The sequence below is a fragment of the Chroicocephalus ridibundus genome, chromosome 4 (assembly GCF_963924245.1).
Source record: "Chroicocephalus ridibundus chromosome 4, bChrRid1.1, whole genome shotgun sequence".
NCBI classification, from domain to species: domain Eukaryota; kingdom Metazoa; phylum Chordata; class Aves; order Charadriiformes; family Laridae; genus Chroicocephalus; species Chroicocephalus ridibundus.
Window position 1 is genome coordinate 26252116 of NC_086287.1, and position 19277 is coordinate 26271392.

Below are 19277 nucleotides of genomic sequence, written 5' to 3' on the forward strand. Positions count from 1 at the left end.
TTCATTTATTCAATTACAGTACTTACATATGAGTGACTTTACTTAAACTGTTGAAGGAATGGGCCTCCAGACTCTGAAGCGTTTCATCGATGGAGATGTAGCTAAACACCAGCAAACAGAAAAAGAAACAAATCTCAGACCTTGGCAAGCCATGGCTAGTGCCCATCATGCCACCTTATTTTTCTTTTTCTCATCCAACTGCCATGACACTGCCAGACACACGGTCAGTGTCTGAGGGAGGAACTTTTAACAGGATTTTGATTTTGGATGACGACTTAGATGCACACTATACTGCAGAATACAGTTATATATATAAAAAAAACCACAGTAGTGCTATTAAGCAGCAAAAGAAAACATCCATATTTCACATTTCAGAATCATATTTTTTCCCTTTTCCTCATTTAAGATCACCTTGGAGTTCTCTAATGGGATCTAGCCTTCACGTAATTTGGCGTATTTCTCTATATTGAAGAATTAAAAAGGAAAGCAAGAAATAAAGATGATCCCTGGGCCATCCCTGCAACAACCATCACAATTTCTCTAGAAAGAAACAGATCATCAGGGCAACTGATGCTTTGATATTGCAGAGGAAAAAATGTGCTCTAACGTGACTTTAGAGAGAAACTCTAGCCATACAATGAATGTCATAAAGGATGTAAGGAGTAATGTGGCTCAGAAGCAAAACCAGACATCCAGCTTAAGAAATATTTATTTGCACACAGTTTAGACTGAGTAGCATTTGTACTGCTAGTGATCTGCTAGTGAATGTGATGAGAAAATAATGCTTGACAGAGTCTCTCCACCATCAATATGATGACAGTACTGGAACTACTGTTAGAGGTTTTAAAGTGTGAATAAAGTTGCTGATTTTCAGAGTAACTGATCTATTACTCTTTGGGTTAAATTATGTGATTCTGTCTTTCAAAGTATCTGTAAGTTTTAAAATGTATTAATGTTGGAATAGCATTTAAAAGATGTATTCCTGTATTTTATTCATTTTAAAAATCATATTTTATATAATATTTCTAATCTATAGATTTTAGAAAATAGAATGCCTTGTATATTCTTTATATATTATTATTATTATCATTATTATTATTAAAATTTTTAAGTGCTATCTTTTGATACTCTTGATCAAAGTTACTGACTAGGCTTTTAATATTTCGCATGGTTACACATACCCTGAGCAATTTGATCATTATTTTAAGTGCACAAAATTAAATTGACTAGAAGAGTATTAGATGCCAATTTTAGACATTAAAATAAAATAAAATATAATAATAAAGAGACTGTATCATATACCTTTCCTCCTTTTTAATCAGTAGACCTACGGGGACCTAGAATCATACTTAACTTAAAAAATATCCAACTGGTATTTTACATCAATTCTGATTGGGTTGTGTTCCTTAAAAAAAAAGGGAGAAGATTTTTAATATTCTTTCCATTTTTTCGAATGACAGTATTAAGGGTAATAATAGTATATAACAAATTAAAATATGATCATTTAATCCAGAAGGGCTTTTTAATACAATCAACTATGGATCAGATTTTTATTTTTTTGGGGAAATTTTAAAGACGATAAAACTTTATTTCTTTCAATGGATATTAAAAAATATTTAAAATGTTTTAAAAAAATTGGAAAGAATTCTTTGTGACCAGCGCATGCTCTAGCAACCAGCAGATGAGTAATACCAATAACTGTTTGGAGGGAATTTATGTCCTCTCCAGACTGGAGCTGAAAGTGTATTACCTGAATTGATTTTAATTGATTTTAACTCTTCTAACATGAGATTTACTTTTTATTGTTCACTCTGGAGATGTATTCAACAGTGCTTGCAATGATACCAGAAAAGCAACTAGTAGAGATTGTATGACCAACAGATTCTCTTTCGACAATAATATTGCTTTTACAAAGCTATTTGGCTCTTCCAAAAGACAGGAAGATGATAAAAGAGGAATACAATACAGAAAGTATTTCCAGTCTGTACCTCTGTGATTGAGTATTGCAGAGTTAGATGTTTATGTGAGAGTCTTTAATTTTGTTTTCCTGTAAGCAATAAATGTCTATTACCCAGGAAATTAGAGTTTCAGTCTTAAAAGAAAATTAATTATTCCCTGTTAACAGAGCCTACATTTTAACATGCCATCAATGACACATTAAAAAAACAAGTTGTTTTATGTAACAAACAGCTATACATAAATCTGCTTGACAGAAAATGAAATTAAAAATGGATAATGAACAAACATCGCATCCTCATGTTGGGGCTAGGAATTAAAGAGTGCTTTCTGTGTGCTCTGTGATCAAAACAGGTCACCTTACATCAGGCAGGCAAGTGCTTTTCTCTCACGTGTGAGAAGAGGCAAAAAAGCGGCAACGGAGATTCCTCCTCCCCTCCCTCACCCCTGCAGCCACCATGTCTCTTCCCACCATGCTGCATGTCACATTTTTACTATACTGCCCGGCTTGGAGGTGATGGAGTTACAGATTTATAACTTTCAGCTGCGGGACAAAAGTGGGAAGGAAATGCCTTATTTTATTCGTGTGTTGTCCTGCACTCTTCTGCTTCATAGGCAGATGTATTTGTGTACATTAATTAAACCATATCATCGTTGAAATGAATAGTTTTATTTGCTTTAGTGTCATCTACATAAACACCCCAAACCCACACAAACACATTCAAAATCTCCTCTAAGACAGGAATGTCGAACAGAAACATGAATTAACGGTGCATAAACATTTACTTCCAGGTGTTCAGAGTGCCTCCAAAAACCTTTGGGTTCTGGTTAATGAACACATGACACAACAGGTTAAATGTAAGAAACAAAAATCATAGCAATCAGAACTGGGAGGAGTTGCATCAGAAGAAGAGGGAAAGCATGGTGAAATTGCCATTTTGAAGGCGTGTTTCAATCCAGCACCTCCTCTCCCTACCAGCTGTGTTTAATTTGCAGGATTTCAAAATGCTTTCAACACCTATCACAAATACAGTCATAGCTTAAAGGCCAAATACACAGCTTCAGAGAAAGTCTCTTTGCAGATAACACTTTTATCATCATTGCCTATTCAGAAAGAGCCTGAGAAGACAGGATTTAAAGCAGATTGGCACATGGTAATAGCCACAAGGCTCTCTCCCTGCCCTTATTTTCTTCCTTCTCCCTCTCTCCACCTTTCTCTGCTTTTTTCCAGCCTCAGCATCCCATGTATTGCTGTGTTGCTGCCCCTGTTCTCCTCTGCTGCTGATGGAGGGCAGCTCGGTGACGTGTGTTCATGGTGTCATGGTTTGGGCTGGACTGGTCACTAAAATGCATGACAGATGATCTCTTTTACTTCTCTCCCCTTCAGAGGAGGAAGAGCATCTCCCTTCAGGGAGAGAAGGATAAGAGAGAAAAGACACTTATGAGTTTAGAAAGAAACTCCTTTAGAAAGAAACTACTTTAATGAAAATATGAATAAAATAACAAAAAAAAAAAAAATGAAATATATACAATATATACAAAACCAGTATGGAGCTCCCAGGATGACGATCACATCACTGTCAGGCACTGGGAGAGTCCCAGACTGGACCCAGCAATGGATGGGAACTGCATTCTGGATCTGGATTCAGGAACGCACATATGGGGATAAAAGGCTGGCAGACAGGCAGAGTCCTCCTTGGATGCCGGCCATTGAAGAAAGAGCCTGACCCCTTTGATCCCTCAGCTTTTATACCGAGCGTAATGCAGATGGAATGGAATAACCAGTTGGTCAGTTTTGGGTCACCTGTCCTGTCCGCTCCTCTATGCGTGTCCTCCTGTGTAACCCCTCTACACTTTTCTGCTTTTGACCCTCCAACTGTGCATACAACAAAGTGAGATGACCGTGATTGTTGTAGCAATAAGTACAAGCAAGAGCCTCTCTGCATACCATTCCTAGGTATAAATTATAAACAATGAAGTCTTATCACTCTGGAAGAGGATACTGTCGGAAAACTATGCTGTTAATTTCAGAGAGTTCAGTTAGTTAGAAGAGGCTTAGCTGAAAAGTAAAATTAGTAAACAGAAAATTGGTTCTGTTTTACCTCACCTGGGACACCTAAGAGGACAACCAGGAGCAGCTAAGGCAATCGAAGCCCTGAGCAGGGGCTGTAGTGTATGGGCTGGCACTTGGGAGCACGGGAGGTGTGAGAGCACTGTGGGGCAGGTGGATGCTAGGTGTGAGGAGCCGTGTGGTGGCACCGGCTGTGGGACAGCAGTGTGAGTGGGGTGCGGAAAAGCACTGTGTTGCACAGAGGAGAACAGTGCACGGTGGAAATGTCGTGCTCTGCATGGGGCTGCTGGCAGAGAGCACTGTGCAATGCGGGGATGCTACTTTGTGTGGAGAAACTGTGGAGAAAACTGCTCAGGGAGCTACAGGTCAGGTGTCTGTGAGGTACTCATGAATGTGACCCCAAAGCATCATCCTGAGCCCAGGAAAAAGGTTCCGTATCCCTGACCTTAAAAATACTGAATGTTCAACCTGTCCTAAGTCAGTAGGAAATACCAGGTGCAGCCCTTCAACCAAGATTTAATGTATTTACAACTTCAAGGATGTAAACCAGAAATTTTGCTGGCATCTGAATACCTTATAAAACATTTTTTCTCAGTGCGCTGATGCATTTCTTACAGGAATTAGCTTTGCACTCAAGCATTTCATTGAAATGCTTTTTGTTTAATTCCTGCGGCAAAGCAGCACAGGGAAACAATCTCTTCTCTGGCTATCAGCAGTACATAGATATGCATTCATTTAAGAGAAACAGCAGCTCTAAATTTTTTGTTTAAACAAGGTTCATAAAGAGGACAACTAAATTTTCTATTCAGTACAGAAGAAAAAAAGTTTCTTTGTGGAAATTATATAGTAGAAACCACATAGCAAAATGAAGTGCTATATTTGGAACAGTAAACACAGTCTCTATCACCCTATTGAAACTTGGGAACATTTTCTAGATGAGCTTACAAAGCAAGGAATGATCCAGTAATTTTCATTGCTGATGGAAATTATGGTCTGGGAGAGGCAAAATGAGATATGTGGTATATTAGAGGCCAAGAACACACACAAGAGCTGCAGTTAAAATGCAGGTACTAATTCCTTCACCCAAAGTTTATATTAAGAAGGTGTGCGTTCATGATTTGTGGTGGTAGTAGTAATGCTATAAGAAAAATCCAGAAGGGCATTGACACTATTCAAATTTAAACTGCTGTCTGTTCTTCATAGGCTTTTTAAAATTAACAGGAGAAAGAGAAATGTGGTAATCCAGAAGGCATTGCACTGCAGGAAAGAGAATGTACTGCTACTGCATCAGGTCATGATTTTAGGTAAGTTACTGCTATATTCAACTGTAACTATGCTATTTTCCTCCACATAAATGTCGAGTAGCGGGAAGGTAAAACTCCCTATTCAGATACTCTCTTTAAAGAATAATTTGGGGAAGGTATTGACATTTGTTTTCCCAGGTAGCCTCAAAATCACGAACTAAATAAAATGACATGGGTGCCAAAATATTATCTTAAGATGTGTAAAAATCACCTGTTCACCTCATTCAAGGTCATAAGGTCTTTGTAATTTTGACTTTCCTCTTCAACTAAAATGTGATCAAAGCATGCAACAGAGTGGTAAACCTGTTACCATGTTGCCACCAAGCGGTATAGGCAAAAGTTTGTCATTGACTCATAGTGCCCATGGAGAGAGACTGGGTGGCTAAGTGTCCTTAGCCTATGAGGTCGCTAAGTGTTCTAGAGACAGGCAGTGTGAATACCCCTTCGTCACCTCCGGGGCCATGAAGGTTAGGAAGATTTGGTGTAACGGCCTTTTGGCCACTGGAAGTTTTGGAAGCTAGGCATCTTTGGAGAAGGGTTCACTGTATTCTTCAGATGAACACCTGTGCTTTTACAAATGCATAAATACCACGATTTGAAAAGCATCTAAGCAATGGATTATGCGTCACTGAAGGCTGAAGAAGAGTTGACATCCTTCTACATTTAATAAAACTCTGTTTTGAACAAAGTTTATCAGGTTTATATATGATACTATAAGTCATATGAGGCACATTCCCCTTCCCCTCCAAAAACCTCAAACCCCAAAATACACCATCTATCTGATTAAACTGAGATGGTAAATGAGGATGCAGATATTCAAGAACAATTACTTATATAGATTTTAGAAAGTCACTACTTCAATACTCCTAGATAAAAATACTAAATGTAATTAGGCAGACCTCCATGTCCCCCTAAAGTCCTATTTCATGCATTCTTAAACAGTAGACCATCTCAGCCATTCAATTGGAGTTGACACTTGCAAGGAATGTCAAGGACAACAAGAGCTCCTATTGCTACATTAGTAATAAAAGGCTGAACAAGAAAAATGTGGGCCTCTTGCTGAACGAGGTGGTTTATTTAATTAACAGTGGACACATATAAAGCTGAGCATGTGACTGATAAAGCCCTGAGCAACCTGGTTGGACCTTATAGTTGGCCTAACTTTGAGCAGGTGGTGGAGTACAGGCCTCCTGAGGTCCCTTCTAAATTACATGACTCTCTGATTCTAGCGAGTGAATCAGCAGATGGCAGAGATGTTTCCTGTATCAAATAGCCATTCACAGGACGACAGATTATGGGCCAGGCACCAAGAAGAAGAAAGAAAGGTGGGACAACTTTGTCTCAAGACTGCTGACATCAACAAGCAGTGCAGTGCAAGGGTAGCCACTTCCAATGGGACAAATGTTGATGTGAGGTAAATAGATAGAGGCTGCTGGTTGTGCATTTACAGATTGTATCCATGCATGTGTTTACATACAAAGCAAGTGACACAATGGAAGTCCCTCTCACATCACACAGATACTAATGTTTTGGTGAAAGTCCACCCCTAGTCTAGAAATGGCACAGAGTCTCCAATTAAATGAGTTACAAATCATGCCAGGAGCTGGAAAAAATAATTTATCCCAGACCAACAATAGAATATGTTAATTTGTTATGAATGAAATAATTTCTCATATTTTGTGAACTGAAAAAAAAAAAAGTTTTATAGCCTTATTTATCACATCTACTTCAATAAAGGTATGCTCCTATTCAAAAATGCCTAGTGTGCCTTCCTATAGCTGGTGCAGGTTATAAACAATGGGATGATTATCTGCAGTTCTAAAATGGAAGTGGTGAGGTGGCAAAGGTGCAAGAATATTTTCATTTCAGAAGATTTTATACACAAAGACAGAATTTTGGAGAAGGAAAGTGATTTTTAATAAAAGAGCTAAAAGAATAATATCAGAAAGAGAACTTACATCCTAGAGATGTTGGGGAGATTGGAAAAAGCGTCACTTGGAATTGTTCTTAGATGAGTCTCCATAAACCTCCTATAGAAATAAAAGTTTGGCAATTAATATCCTTTGGTAAGTACAATTTAACATTAAAAAGTCCTACACAACTCCAGCTCTGCTTCAAGATTTCTGTTCTTATCTTCCCTTTTCCCAGTGTTTCCATCTTTGCCTCATTTCTATCCTGTTTCATTATGTGGCTTGGTTTTCTTGGTGTGCTCCCTCAATCTAAATTACAGCCTTCTGCATCATCTCTCCTAGGGACTCAGCATTCAGTGGTAATGATGGACCTTCCAAAACTCCAGAGCATGACCAGCAAACATATGTGCCCATTGAAGTAAATGAAGTGTTAAGAGTATAAGCATTCTTTTAATAATTTCAGGCCCCACAAAGATATCCTATCCCTCATTCCGAGCAAGAAATTCAGGTATACCAGACAAAATTGAATTAGAGCAATGGCATACCACCTCCACAGAATTCTCCATATAGTTTGTAATAAATACAACATTCTTCCTCCCTAAACCTCTGATGTGGGGATGGCATGTACATTGTTACTTTTTAGCTTAATCCCAGTTAAAGATGCACTTCAGAAGAAAACAGAATTATTTATTTTACCCATTTGCAGGAGATTTCAGAAAAACAGGCAATATTTAAGGGAGACACTTATCAGCAACCAAGTTCTTAACAGAATGAATCTCTAGCAGACTGACTCCTCCAAAAAAGGAGGAAATGCTTGGGAACAATTAGCCTATAATGTCTCCTAAACTTACAGTTGCAACCTGTCATTGCTGGATGAGGTAATCTTTGGTTTTCCAGTACAGCTAGGAATACACTTGTATAATTTATAGTCAACGAATAGTCTGGAGAATAAGCAAGAGCAAATGAAAAACTTTTCCCATAGCTGCTGTTTAAGAACAGTTCAGTAGAAAAGAACTAAATAAATTAGGACGATTTCCTAATTCTGTTTTCTGTTTCGTAATGTGAAGTATCTGATTATAATAATTATATTTTATTTACACAGACAAAAATATTATCATCTTAAAATTAATCAAGCTTCTGGAACTCGCATACAAGAAATAAAAATATCTCTAGAAATTCTTAAAACTCCCACCTCGAGTAAAAATACACTCCTACCATCCAGTGTACACTCCTACCATCCAGTAGGCAGAAGGCTCTGTCTACTTCCCAAGTATACCTCCCCTGCTCCATATACTTGTTTGTTACAAGAATGAGCCAGGAGAACCTAAAGACTTCTATTTTTCTAACGCTGGGTTGATTTTTCTCTTAACCTCAATCCACCCAGTTCCCACCAAGCTCCCAATGAGCGGAACGGCAGTTCATCCAGAGGTATTCTTGCCTACTCCCCTGCACCCGTAGCATCTTGACACCCATACCAGTGCTGTCCCATCCTTCTCCCTCCTCCACTTCATACTACTGCTTCCTTCTATTATCACAGTCCTAGACAAAATATTAGTAAAAACCAGCTGCTTAGTCCAGGACAGCCTGCTGATCTTGCTGCTGTGTTTCAACATCTGTCTGTATTTCCAGGCCTTTTAGGAAGCTGACAGGGATGACTGAGGAAGTTCCACTTTCAGACAGATTTTAACAAGTCTTAAAGCAGAACAGAGTGAATGAGGGACTTTGACAGGCTGGAGAGATGGGCCAACAGGAACCTTACACAGTTCAAAAAGGAGGAAGTGCAAAGTCCTGCACCTGGGGAGGAATAACCCCATGCACCTGTGTATGCTGGGGGCCAACTGGCTGGAAAGCAGCTTTGCAGAAAAGGACCTGGGGGTCCTGTTGGACACCAAGTTGAACATGAGCTAGTAATGTGCGCTTGCTGCAAAGAAGGCAAATGGTATCTTGGGCTGCAGTAGGAGGAGAAAGCAGTCCTAAGGCTTCTCCCTGAGACTGTTAGAACTCAGAAGCCAAGAAAAACATAGTTTAAGCCACTTCTGACTATCCAAGCTCACTTTTAATCTCTCTTACATCCTTCTGGTCCTCTGTTCACCTACAAAATGCTCACTCACATGATAGTAACTTCCCGTCACCAGTCATTACAGAAACTAGTACTTAACTTATCACTTACACATAATTCTGTGTTCCAGAAAAGCAAGAATTTAAACACCATCCTAAGTCTCCTCTTGACCTCCTGCTCTTATGTCAGACATTCATCCTTCTGTTTTTTGTGACATAATGAATGGAGTCAGACCCATCATTCATGAGCTACACATGGGCTAAATGAGATCACATTCACGTTTCATTGACATACCTGGAATTTATAAATCCTATCAGAAAAGCCTGGAAATTCTGGATAATATTTATGAATCAATTATATTAAAGTTGCTGTATTATGAAATGACTCTGCATTTATAAATTTCTGGACAAGGCTCCTAATACCTCAAGAATAGACACAATGAAGAAACCTAGCCTTAAAGGCTATATTTTGAGTGAATGGATGGTAAATTTGTTATATGGGCTGGAAGGGGGAATAGCATATTTCTTCCTATCTGGTAGAGTTTAAAGATATACCTAAATTCTGCAAATATGACAAAAAACCACACAGGGTACAGGATGTATTTATAAAAGGACTCATAAAGAGAGATAGTAAAGTACAAATAGAAAGAAATCTTTGGCAGAAGAAGAGAAGAAATAGCCCATTTCATGACAAAAAACTGAGTTGTTTGGCCTGGGGCCACAGCCAAACTTTTAAGCCAGCCTTTGTGTACAACCACCTGCAAAGCTCCAGTTCTCTCTGAGCTTTCAAAACCTGTGGGCTGCTACATTCCTGCTAATTTTAAGCCACCTCCTAAAGCAATTTAAAACTTTGCAGAATAAAATCGGTTCTTCAGTACCTGTCTGCCAAGTGTGAGTCTGTGGATATTTATTGGTTGGGGACCACCAGGCACCAGTGGTGTCTAGAAGGCTGTGGGATGGATAGTAATTCTTTGGAGTGGGAAGAAGACAGGCTGAGAAAATTCTCAACCAGAACAGTCTATGATGGATCAAAAATGGGAGTAATATAAATAGACTAGCTTTAGTTTAGCTCAGTCTAATTGCATATTAAGATCACGAGCTTACCAAATGTATTAATATGCTCTTCAGGCTGGGAAAGCAGCAAGTTTTGGAATTTAAAGCCTAAAGCCAGAAAGAAAAAAGGCAAGACAGGTCAGCACTTTCAGCCTGCCAACCATAACATACAGTGCAAACACATGATGAGTAATTGAAAATTCATTATATTGATGGACTGTGATTCTTCCCATCTTGCATGCATTAGAAATTTTCTTCAAGCCTGCATGTTTCAATTTGAAATCTAGCAAGTGAGTCCAGTATCCAGCCACATGCAGTATGTTCATGAAGAAAGTAATCTTTTTCAGAATAAAGGAAAAAACTTTGCTGGGAAAAATTAGTTTTCCAAGTGAGAAAAACTGTAACATAAGCACTTACATATTTAATAGTCTCACTTAATTTCATTTCTACATAAGGCAAAGACAACACTCATGAGAATGTTCAGTACCATTTAATGAAAAAAAAACATCCTGTGCTAACCTAGGTACTACCATTTATTTCTACCTTTATCTTCTTATTCAGATTAAAAGCCTCAATAAATGCAGAAAAAATCTTCAGTCTTTATTCCATAAAATCTTTCAAAAAGAAGAACCCAAACTCTGAGGTCATTTTCATTACAAACATGCTATCAATATTTGCAAAGATATAAAAGCATACAAATCACATTTTTGCTAAATAAATCATTTTAAAAATAGCAAGAAAATGTTTCAGAAAAACATTTTAAGTTTTATAGGATGACATTTAGTTTGCATTTCTGAGTTTCATAAGTCAAAAAGTCAGTTTGAAGGTTTTTAAAGTTTCATTCTGCTTTGATATTTACACCAAAAGTTTAGCCTGTATGTTCCTGAAAGACTCTACATTGCATATATCAAGAAAATGAAATCTGAACAACTGATAAGAAACATATAAGACTGCCTGTGCAGAACTTTGCATTTTTGCTTTCCTCTGCCCCAAACATCTGCCAACCTGGAATGTAAAGAGTTTCTTGGCCAAAAATCAAGTACTACAGATATTCAGCTAACAACTGAAAAACCTCCCACTTTTACTCCCTTCTGATCTTCCCAAACAATCTTTAGTAAAGACTCTGTTTCTCAAAATTAGCCAAGTTATTTTCATTAATGAGAGAAAAAAGCTTTTTTAAAACGTATAAGACCACATAGACTCAGAATATTTTATATCTTCATAGAAACAACCTTGGTTTTTGACTAACTTAGAAATACAGGTATGTGTAAGTGGACATTGTGAAGTATTCAAACTTAAACTTATTTACTTCATTTTAGTGACTGTACAGTATCAATGCACAGAGCAATGCCCAAACAACTAGGAGATAACATCGCCTCTCCCTTAAACACTGTATTTCTAGTACTCCTAAGCACTGATTCATTATACGTGTTTTGCTATTCTATGACAGTTAAACTAGTGTCCTACTTGATAATGCACCAAGGAATTTGTTCTTGGAGCAGCTGGTGCCCACATTCCTATCAGTTAGGATCTACCTAACTATGAATGAACATTTTGTTTGTTTCAGTATTAATTAGTTTTATCACTTAACAGCCATAAATGTAGGCACCTTAAGCCAAGCATAAGACAAAGAAACTAGAATCAGCCCTGTAAACTAAGCAAGTGGCATTAATTACAATGTAATTAGTGATGTTAATTGTTTTCCATACATCCTGCTGTATCTCAGAAGCCAGGAGTTCCTCACTTTCACTTGTGCATTTAAGCCAGAATTGCAGCATAGCTGGTTTTTTGTTTGTTTGTTTTGTTGAATGCTAAATACCGTTAGAGAAAGACTAGTACCAAGGAGTTATAGCAAAATTCAAATGAAACTGTTTATAATCCCAGTTCTTTTTCAATTGCATATATGCATAAGAATAGAATCTGGCCTATGACTTACAAAATTCAGTGTTCAGCTATTTTCAAACATTTGAAATTGGTGAACATCAGAAGTACCTAGCAACTAGGACCAGAGAAACATCAAGGGATTTTCCATTTGAAAGGTACAGGTAATCTGTGTGTATGCGTATATATAACTGCCACAGCCTCTGCCTATGTACGTTTGACTGCTTCATTTCTATTAGTGTCTTGTGTTAGAGCAAAAAAGAATCCAGGGGAAAATGCAGGAGAGGTATACATCCACTTCAGTCACACCTATTTATCTGATAACTAGCACTAACTGCGTGCACTACGTAGCCAGAATACTATTAGAATGAGAATTTACAGATGTAGATGTGATAGAATACAGGAAAATCTAAAGAGAAAATATTTCTATTGCTCTCCGACCTACTTCATAAATCACTCGAGAGCCTTATTTCTCATTGCTGATGAATCCTGACTCAGTGCTGAAGTTCTCACAATAGCGTGAAAGCATATGTAATATATTATCTAATACCTTACGCTAAACGTATTTATAAAAAGCACTGGTCTTTTAAAAAGACTTTTACAACTGCATTTAGCTACAAGCCTGTCAAGAGTTTGATGTCTGTTGTGGGGGTTTTGGGGGCTGGTTTGTTTCCTGAGCATGAGACTGTTCATCAAGACAAAGCAGCAAAAGAAGGGTGTCCTTCCTATCTGTCACCTGTGAGAGATTGGTGGAAGGAGCATTCTTTCTTTGAACAACACTGACCATGACCTACTTCTCTCCCTCATTCCTCTGGTAGCCTATACCAAGACGAGATCAGGCTAAACAGTCATGTCTATCACCTGAGTTCACAGAGCAGAAAAAAAAAAAAGCGCAAAACCAGAACAGAGTGGTAAACGAAGAAGCTAAACGCTTAGCTGCAGAGTAAGAGATGGGATCAATTGCACGAGGACCCTGATGGTAGATTTAACTGGGATAGTCAAACCTTGTTCCTTTGCTAGATATTGGTAGAAGTGGCTGGGCAGTTTGGGTTTTTGCTTCTTAGCTCTCCCTCGTGTACAGCCTAGCATATTAATATGAAATAAAATCAACAGACATATATTGGTGAACTGGCATGGGATCTGGCTGATGGAAAAATGAAACCCATTCCTTTCATCCTTTTCTGAAATGGGACAGTACCAGAGGAAATGGTAAAAATACTGTATTCTAAAATGACTGGACAGATTCATGGAATAAAACATATCTGGGCATAGAAAACACAAATTCTCAGATGCAGAAAGTACACAAACCACAAACTATTACTGGGAGAATATTCCAGGTGAGCGTCACTGCGTGTTTATCTTATTCATATACTCTTCACAGGGCGCAATTTACTGGCCACAGCTGCAAGGCAGGAGACTGGGAGAGATGGAGCTTCAGCATGATGCTGCACAGCCACTCCTCTGCACTTATATTGGTAAGCAACTGGGCACAGGGAGCTCTATAAGCCTTGCAAGGTTCAGCATGAAAGAACCGTTATCCCAGCACATTCTTAATTAATCCTATGAAATGTACAGGTGGTAGGTGTTAAACACTTCAAAACAGATACAGTGTAACTATTACTTGTGAGACTTTTCCTTTTTTTTCCCCTTTCTGGCTTTCCATCATCTTAACAGCAGCAGCATTGCATGGTTTTGACACTAATTCCAGTATAGTGAGCCTTTTATTTGCTGTATTTCTTCCCCTCCTCTGATTTCATCTATACTTTCTTTTCATTAAGGTTCATACCATATATAAATACGACCTTCATATTATATGTAAATGTTGTTTCAGCAAAATCTAATATAACTTCAACTGTGACTACACCTAACTGATAATGTTATGAGGATTTAGTAAGAAGATAGGACAGACTGTAGTGATTAGGCACAGAGGTCAGTCAAACGTACTGACCAGCCCCATTGCACATTTAACCAACCCCTTTTATGCCCTTTTCCATTTATTCTTCCTTTGTTCCCCATGATTCCCTTCCCCTGCGCGTTGCCTCATCAGTCTCCATAATTCCATGAATCCCCTGCCCAAAATCCCAAGACCTCCAGGTCTGCATCCTTATCACTTGCAAAGTCAAGGTTGCCCCTCTTTGAAGTGATGCTGGCATTATTTCTCTTCAAAAATATTATTATTTTTCTACAAAAATAATAAATAGGGACCATCAAGAGACTTTCAGATTAAAATTACATGATTTATAATTCAAATCATGGCAATAATAGCTACAAGTATTTTAACGAACTATTCTCCACGAAGACAGGAAAAAAAAAAAAGACCACATGTGAAACAAAGTAAGAAATTTTACATACTAATTTCATCTTTCTGAGAAAATTATAACAAGCAATGACCTTCCAGCTTTTATACGGGAGAAATAACTATTACGGAATATAATGGCTAGGTAAGCAATTATTGACATGTTAAATTCTAGCTTTTTATACTCAACTAAACACAACACAAACTAAACAAACTAAAAAATATTATGGTTGGTTTTTGTTATTATTATGAAATTAATGCATCGTAGCCTTTCAGTGGTGTAAAAATAACTATAAAAAGGCATTTCACATAGTGAAATCCATGCTGAGCTTACCAGAAGACGATTACCACCTAGTGTCTAATGCTAGTATTACCAACGTGGTAGAAGCGAGGGAAGATTCGCACTGCAAACTCTGAAAGTAGGAAATCACTTCTGAATTTGCTAGAAGACAACATAGCTACTTTCCCACAATTATCTAGCAGTCCAAAAGAACAACTTAAAGAATCTGTCAAAACTGGCCCAGCCCTAAGAAATTAAAGAAATACTAGAGCCTTTCAAAATGAAAGTGCGCAGGTCAGCATTTGGGACAATTCTGTGTTGAAAATAAGTTCTTGGCGCTAACTTATCCTCTTCCTACACCCTGAGCTGCATATGGACACTGTCAGACTGACAGGCAAGAATTCAGGTTGGTTACTTGCTAATATATTGCAAACAGAAAACACCAATCTATAATGTCGGAGTTTATTCTTGCTCCATTGGTGATCACCCGCTGCTTCTTGATGGATTTGAGTAAAAAATGAAGACTTTACAGAAGTCACTGGTTCTACTGCATGTTACCTTCCATTTACCAGGAAAACAGTAGGTTGCTAACGTCATTTAATAGATTACAGAACTGACAGTGCTGAAGAACGCATGACATTTAAATACCTAGAAGGCAGAGGTATTTAATCCTAAATAGTTGAAATACTGAGGACTGCAAAAAACGTGGTAAGGAAGAAAACTAGGGAAAACTAGGAACTACTGAAAAACGCTGGCTGAGCAGGCAAAAGCATAATGGGTACCACTAAAATCTGAAGAAAAAACAACCAGGAAACTAGATAGTGGCTTAATATTTTGCTTAGTATACATTTCAATGCTAAAGGAAGGTGGCCATACAAAATGCAAAGGACAGAAGTATTTCCAGGGTGTCATAGTAAGACTGTCACAGTGAAGATAACACTTCAATATTAATTTGTAAATTTCTAAAGAAGATTTAATTAAAATAATACGCTTGTCTTGTATATTCTAAGAAATGCAAGAGAACTGCTAATTTTAAAGTTGCACTTTAAATATGTGACTCAGTAAAATCCTGAATGGAATATATAATTAAATCACTTGCCTTCTGTTCTCCAATTTATTTTTCAAATGCAGAATATTCTGTCAGAAAAGGCAGCAAAGGCCAATACAATTTAAAGAATCTAAAGGAAAATTTAAGAATTTAAGATTTAAAATGGTGACAAGTCACACTTCAATTTATGCCAAATTAAAATTGTATTTTATAAAAATCATACACAACTGCCCTGCATAGTGGTAAGGTCTTATGAGGTCTTTGTGTTTAACATTTCTAGGATACAAATTATTTTCTCTATTGATATTTGCCTTTATGTATAAACACTAACGGTCAACTGTTTTAAATATTTTCTCCTTATCCAAGACAAAGTTGAACAGACTATAAATTTGAAAAGACAATAAATTACTAAATGAAATATTGAACTAAAAAAAACCTCCTCTAAAAATAAGTTAAGTAACTGCTTTGTTTTGGGAAATATAATTTCCAAGCCCTACAAACATATCCATAGAACGAGTTCTGAACAAAACCGGGAGCTACCTTTGAAATTTTCAGTTGGTATCAGGTTAACATATCGCTCACATTCCTTCAAGGAAATTGTTAACATACTTCATGGTACACAGGGTACCTGTAAACCCAGTGTATAACCGCTGTTTCTGCATCAAAGAAAGTAAGTAGAAGTCAAGTACATGATGAGACGTCGCATGTAAATATCAAACACAGATGTGCAGCCTATTCATTGGACACATTTCTCGCAACTGGAAGATTTTTCCTTGACAATATCTGGATATTCTATGGGTTAGCATAAAAAACAGCTACACTTTTGTTGTTTTTTTTACAAAAAAAACAACAAAAAAACCCAAAACAAACAAAACCAAAACATTTTAGTTGCAATTATTTCATTTTTCGAACAATACTGAGTTGTTCTCATTTGTGAAAGTATTTAGCTATTTCTGAAGTCAAAACTAGAGTTGATCTTTCTTCAAATAATTAATTACTTTTCTACCAAACACCATTACACTTACCAAATCCATTAAAATATTTTATCAATTGTCTTTCAGGTAATAATTTAAACAATTGTATGCACATGCTGCAGCATAAAATGCTTCCAAAATCCTGCATTTTACAAAAATCTGTACTTTTAAAATTTCCTTTCAAATGTGATGCATGTCATTATATCTACCTACATATTTTGCTTGAAAAGGCATGGTATTACTTCTGTGATCCTGCTGTTGACATACAAAAATCCTGCATGTTGACAAATACTAGGTCCAAAAAATTAGTATGTATTATCCTCTCAGTTAAGGTGAAATGTTAAAGTGAAATGACTTGTTCATAACCGAAATGAGGAGTCACAGAAAAACCTGTTCTAAGGGCTCTTGAAGCTATTTACAAACTATGCGCTGCTTTACTGTATACACACACCCACACACACCCCCCAACCCAATGAAGTCACCAGGTAGGAATGAATGACAGTAGGGAACCAGAGAGACTGCTGAAGATCAAAATAATATTTTTTTGAACATTGAATACATTTTTTTTTCATTGCTTATGAGTCATTGTATCAGTAGCATTTCTTGTCCATTTGTAAAATCTAGGATTCCTGTGTTGTGGCGCAGAAACCCAGCCAGTGCTGGGAACTGTACAAGTGCAAAACAAAAAGCCATTCCCAGTAGAAGCAAGCATTACTTCAGTATGCTTTAACTAGACAGATAACTTGCTCAACAGAAAAGCAGAGGGACTGCAAATAGTTCTTTTGTGGATGCTAAGAGGTTCACTTAAATGAGAATACTGCACATTGTCACAAAAGACAATGGTGATATGGCAGTAGAAACTCATTTTTATCTTTTCCTTGTCTGTGGAGGTGACTGGTTTTGATCAACTTAATAGAAAAAAGTGTTTTACACCAGAATTAAAAAACTCTGTTTTAGGAGAGGATTTCAACAGTCGTTTAACAGACTGATTCTGTAAGTGTTACAGTCCACTGAATCTTGAATTGCTATTGCAGTCAGTTTTCATTACATTGTTTTCTTTTGACATTAAATTTCCAACCCATTACGCTTCAGAAACACACAACAGCCTTCTCCTGAACTAAGAATCAGAGCTAACTGATATAATTGTAAAAGGAAAGAAAAAGTTTAAATAATATGAAATACTGTAACCACTAAGACATTTTTTACAGAGTATTTTGTAAAAAGCTAATAATAGTATGTTTTCTGTTGGTATCAGTTAAGAAGGCGATTTCTCACAAATCTGACTCATACAGGCTTTGTATGTATTTACAAAATCAATAAAAGTTTGATATTTTCTGTAACATGGGTTTACAGAACCTCAAAACAGTCTATAAAAGGTGACTGTATTTGGAAAACTGGTCCATTTCAGGAAGTACTTTAAAAAAATCTAAATGATCTGCCTTCATCACCAACTGTGATGGAATAACTTCACATGTAGTACAGACAGACTACCGTTAAATGCTGATCTGCCAAAACATGGATGGCTGGTATGCAGTACAATCTCAGTCCCTCAAAAACTTCAAACACGCTTTTGTATTCTGCTGGGCTTAGCCCTTACACATCCTCATATTCATAGGAAACACATTAAAGAGCCTCAAACAAACTAACAAATTTAGTTGTGAAGCTGCTAATAATATAGCAGCTTGTCAGCCACACTTAGGTCTTTCTTTAACGGTAGCCAAAATTTTAGAGAGTAGAAAAAGAATCTTGTTTTACTCAAGAATTAAAAAGGTCCCATCTGCAAAAACCCATGTTATGTCAACAGCTTCTATTCTAGTCAATGTTCTGTGACACAGGTAGTGCCCTAGTACACTACCCAAGTCAATGGGAAACAATGATATTCAGGATTTTGCAAAATCCAATGCTACTGACTCAAGTAGAAGCAATGATAGCACCTACAGTAAACTAATTACAATTTAAACCTCAACATAGATAATGAGCTGCTGACACATTCTAAAATAAGGCTAGTTCTCTCTTGATCTCAAGAAAGTGAGTGTGATCTGTCTGGATCTAAAGAAAGCATCAGAGAATAATTTTACAGAAATCTTTTCAACTTGTTTTGAAATAATAACAGAGGTACCAAAGTATAGAGTAATTACCTCTAGTATATCCCCATTTAATGAAAACTAACATTTTAAATGGCAGTCTTTAAAAAGAACGGTTGAGTCACCCAACACAGAAAGTTTGAGCTCTTTTCTCTCACGGATAAGGAGATAGTTAAATACAGAGATTGAAGAGCCAGTAAAGGTAATTGAAACGAAACCTAACATTATTACCTAGCACATTAACTGTATAATTATGTATAATTCAGAAAAGAGTTAAACTACCTTGATGGCACAATATGAAAACTTCTAAGGCTATCTTTTGGCCACCTATCTAGACCATAGAGATTGCCTCTGCTCTGGTC

At 37.1% G+C, this 19277-nt stretch overlaps 1 protein-coding gene across 3 annotated transcripts in view; it reads right to left on the bottom strand.

Moving 5' to 3' along the window:
* Positions 1-19277, bottom strand: part of TSHR (thyroid stimulating hormone receptor) — a 69670-nt gene that overhangs the window by 36959 nt on the left and 13434 nt on the right. Inside the window, exons 2-3 of one of the 3 annotated variants that reach the window (XM_063332435.1) lie at positions 7290-7361; positions 27-101 (exon numbers count right to left, since the gene is read on the bottom strand). The exons of 1 other annotated variant lie outside the window; for it this stretch is intronic. In XM_063332435.1, coding sequence (XP_063188505.1) covers positions 27-101; positions 7290-7361 — 147 coding nt within the window. The remainder of the gene's footprint in view (positions 1-26; positions 102-7289; positions 7362-19277) is intronic. One more of the 3 variants, XM_063332437.1, reaches the window with a different exon arrangement.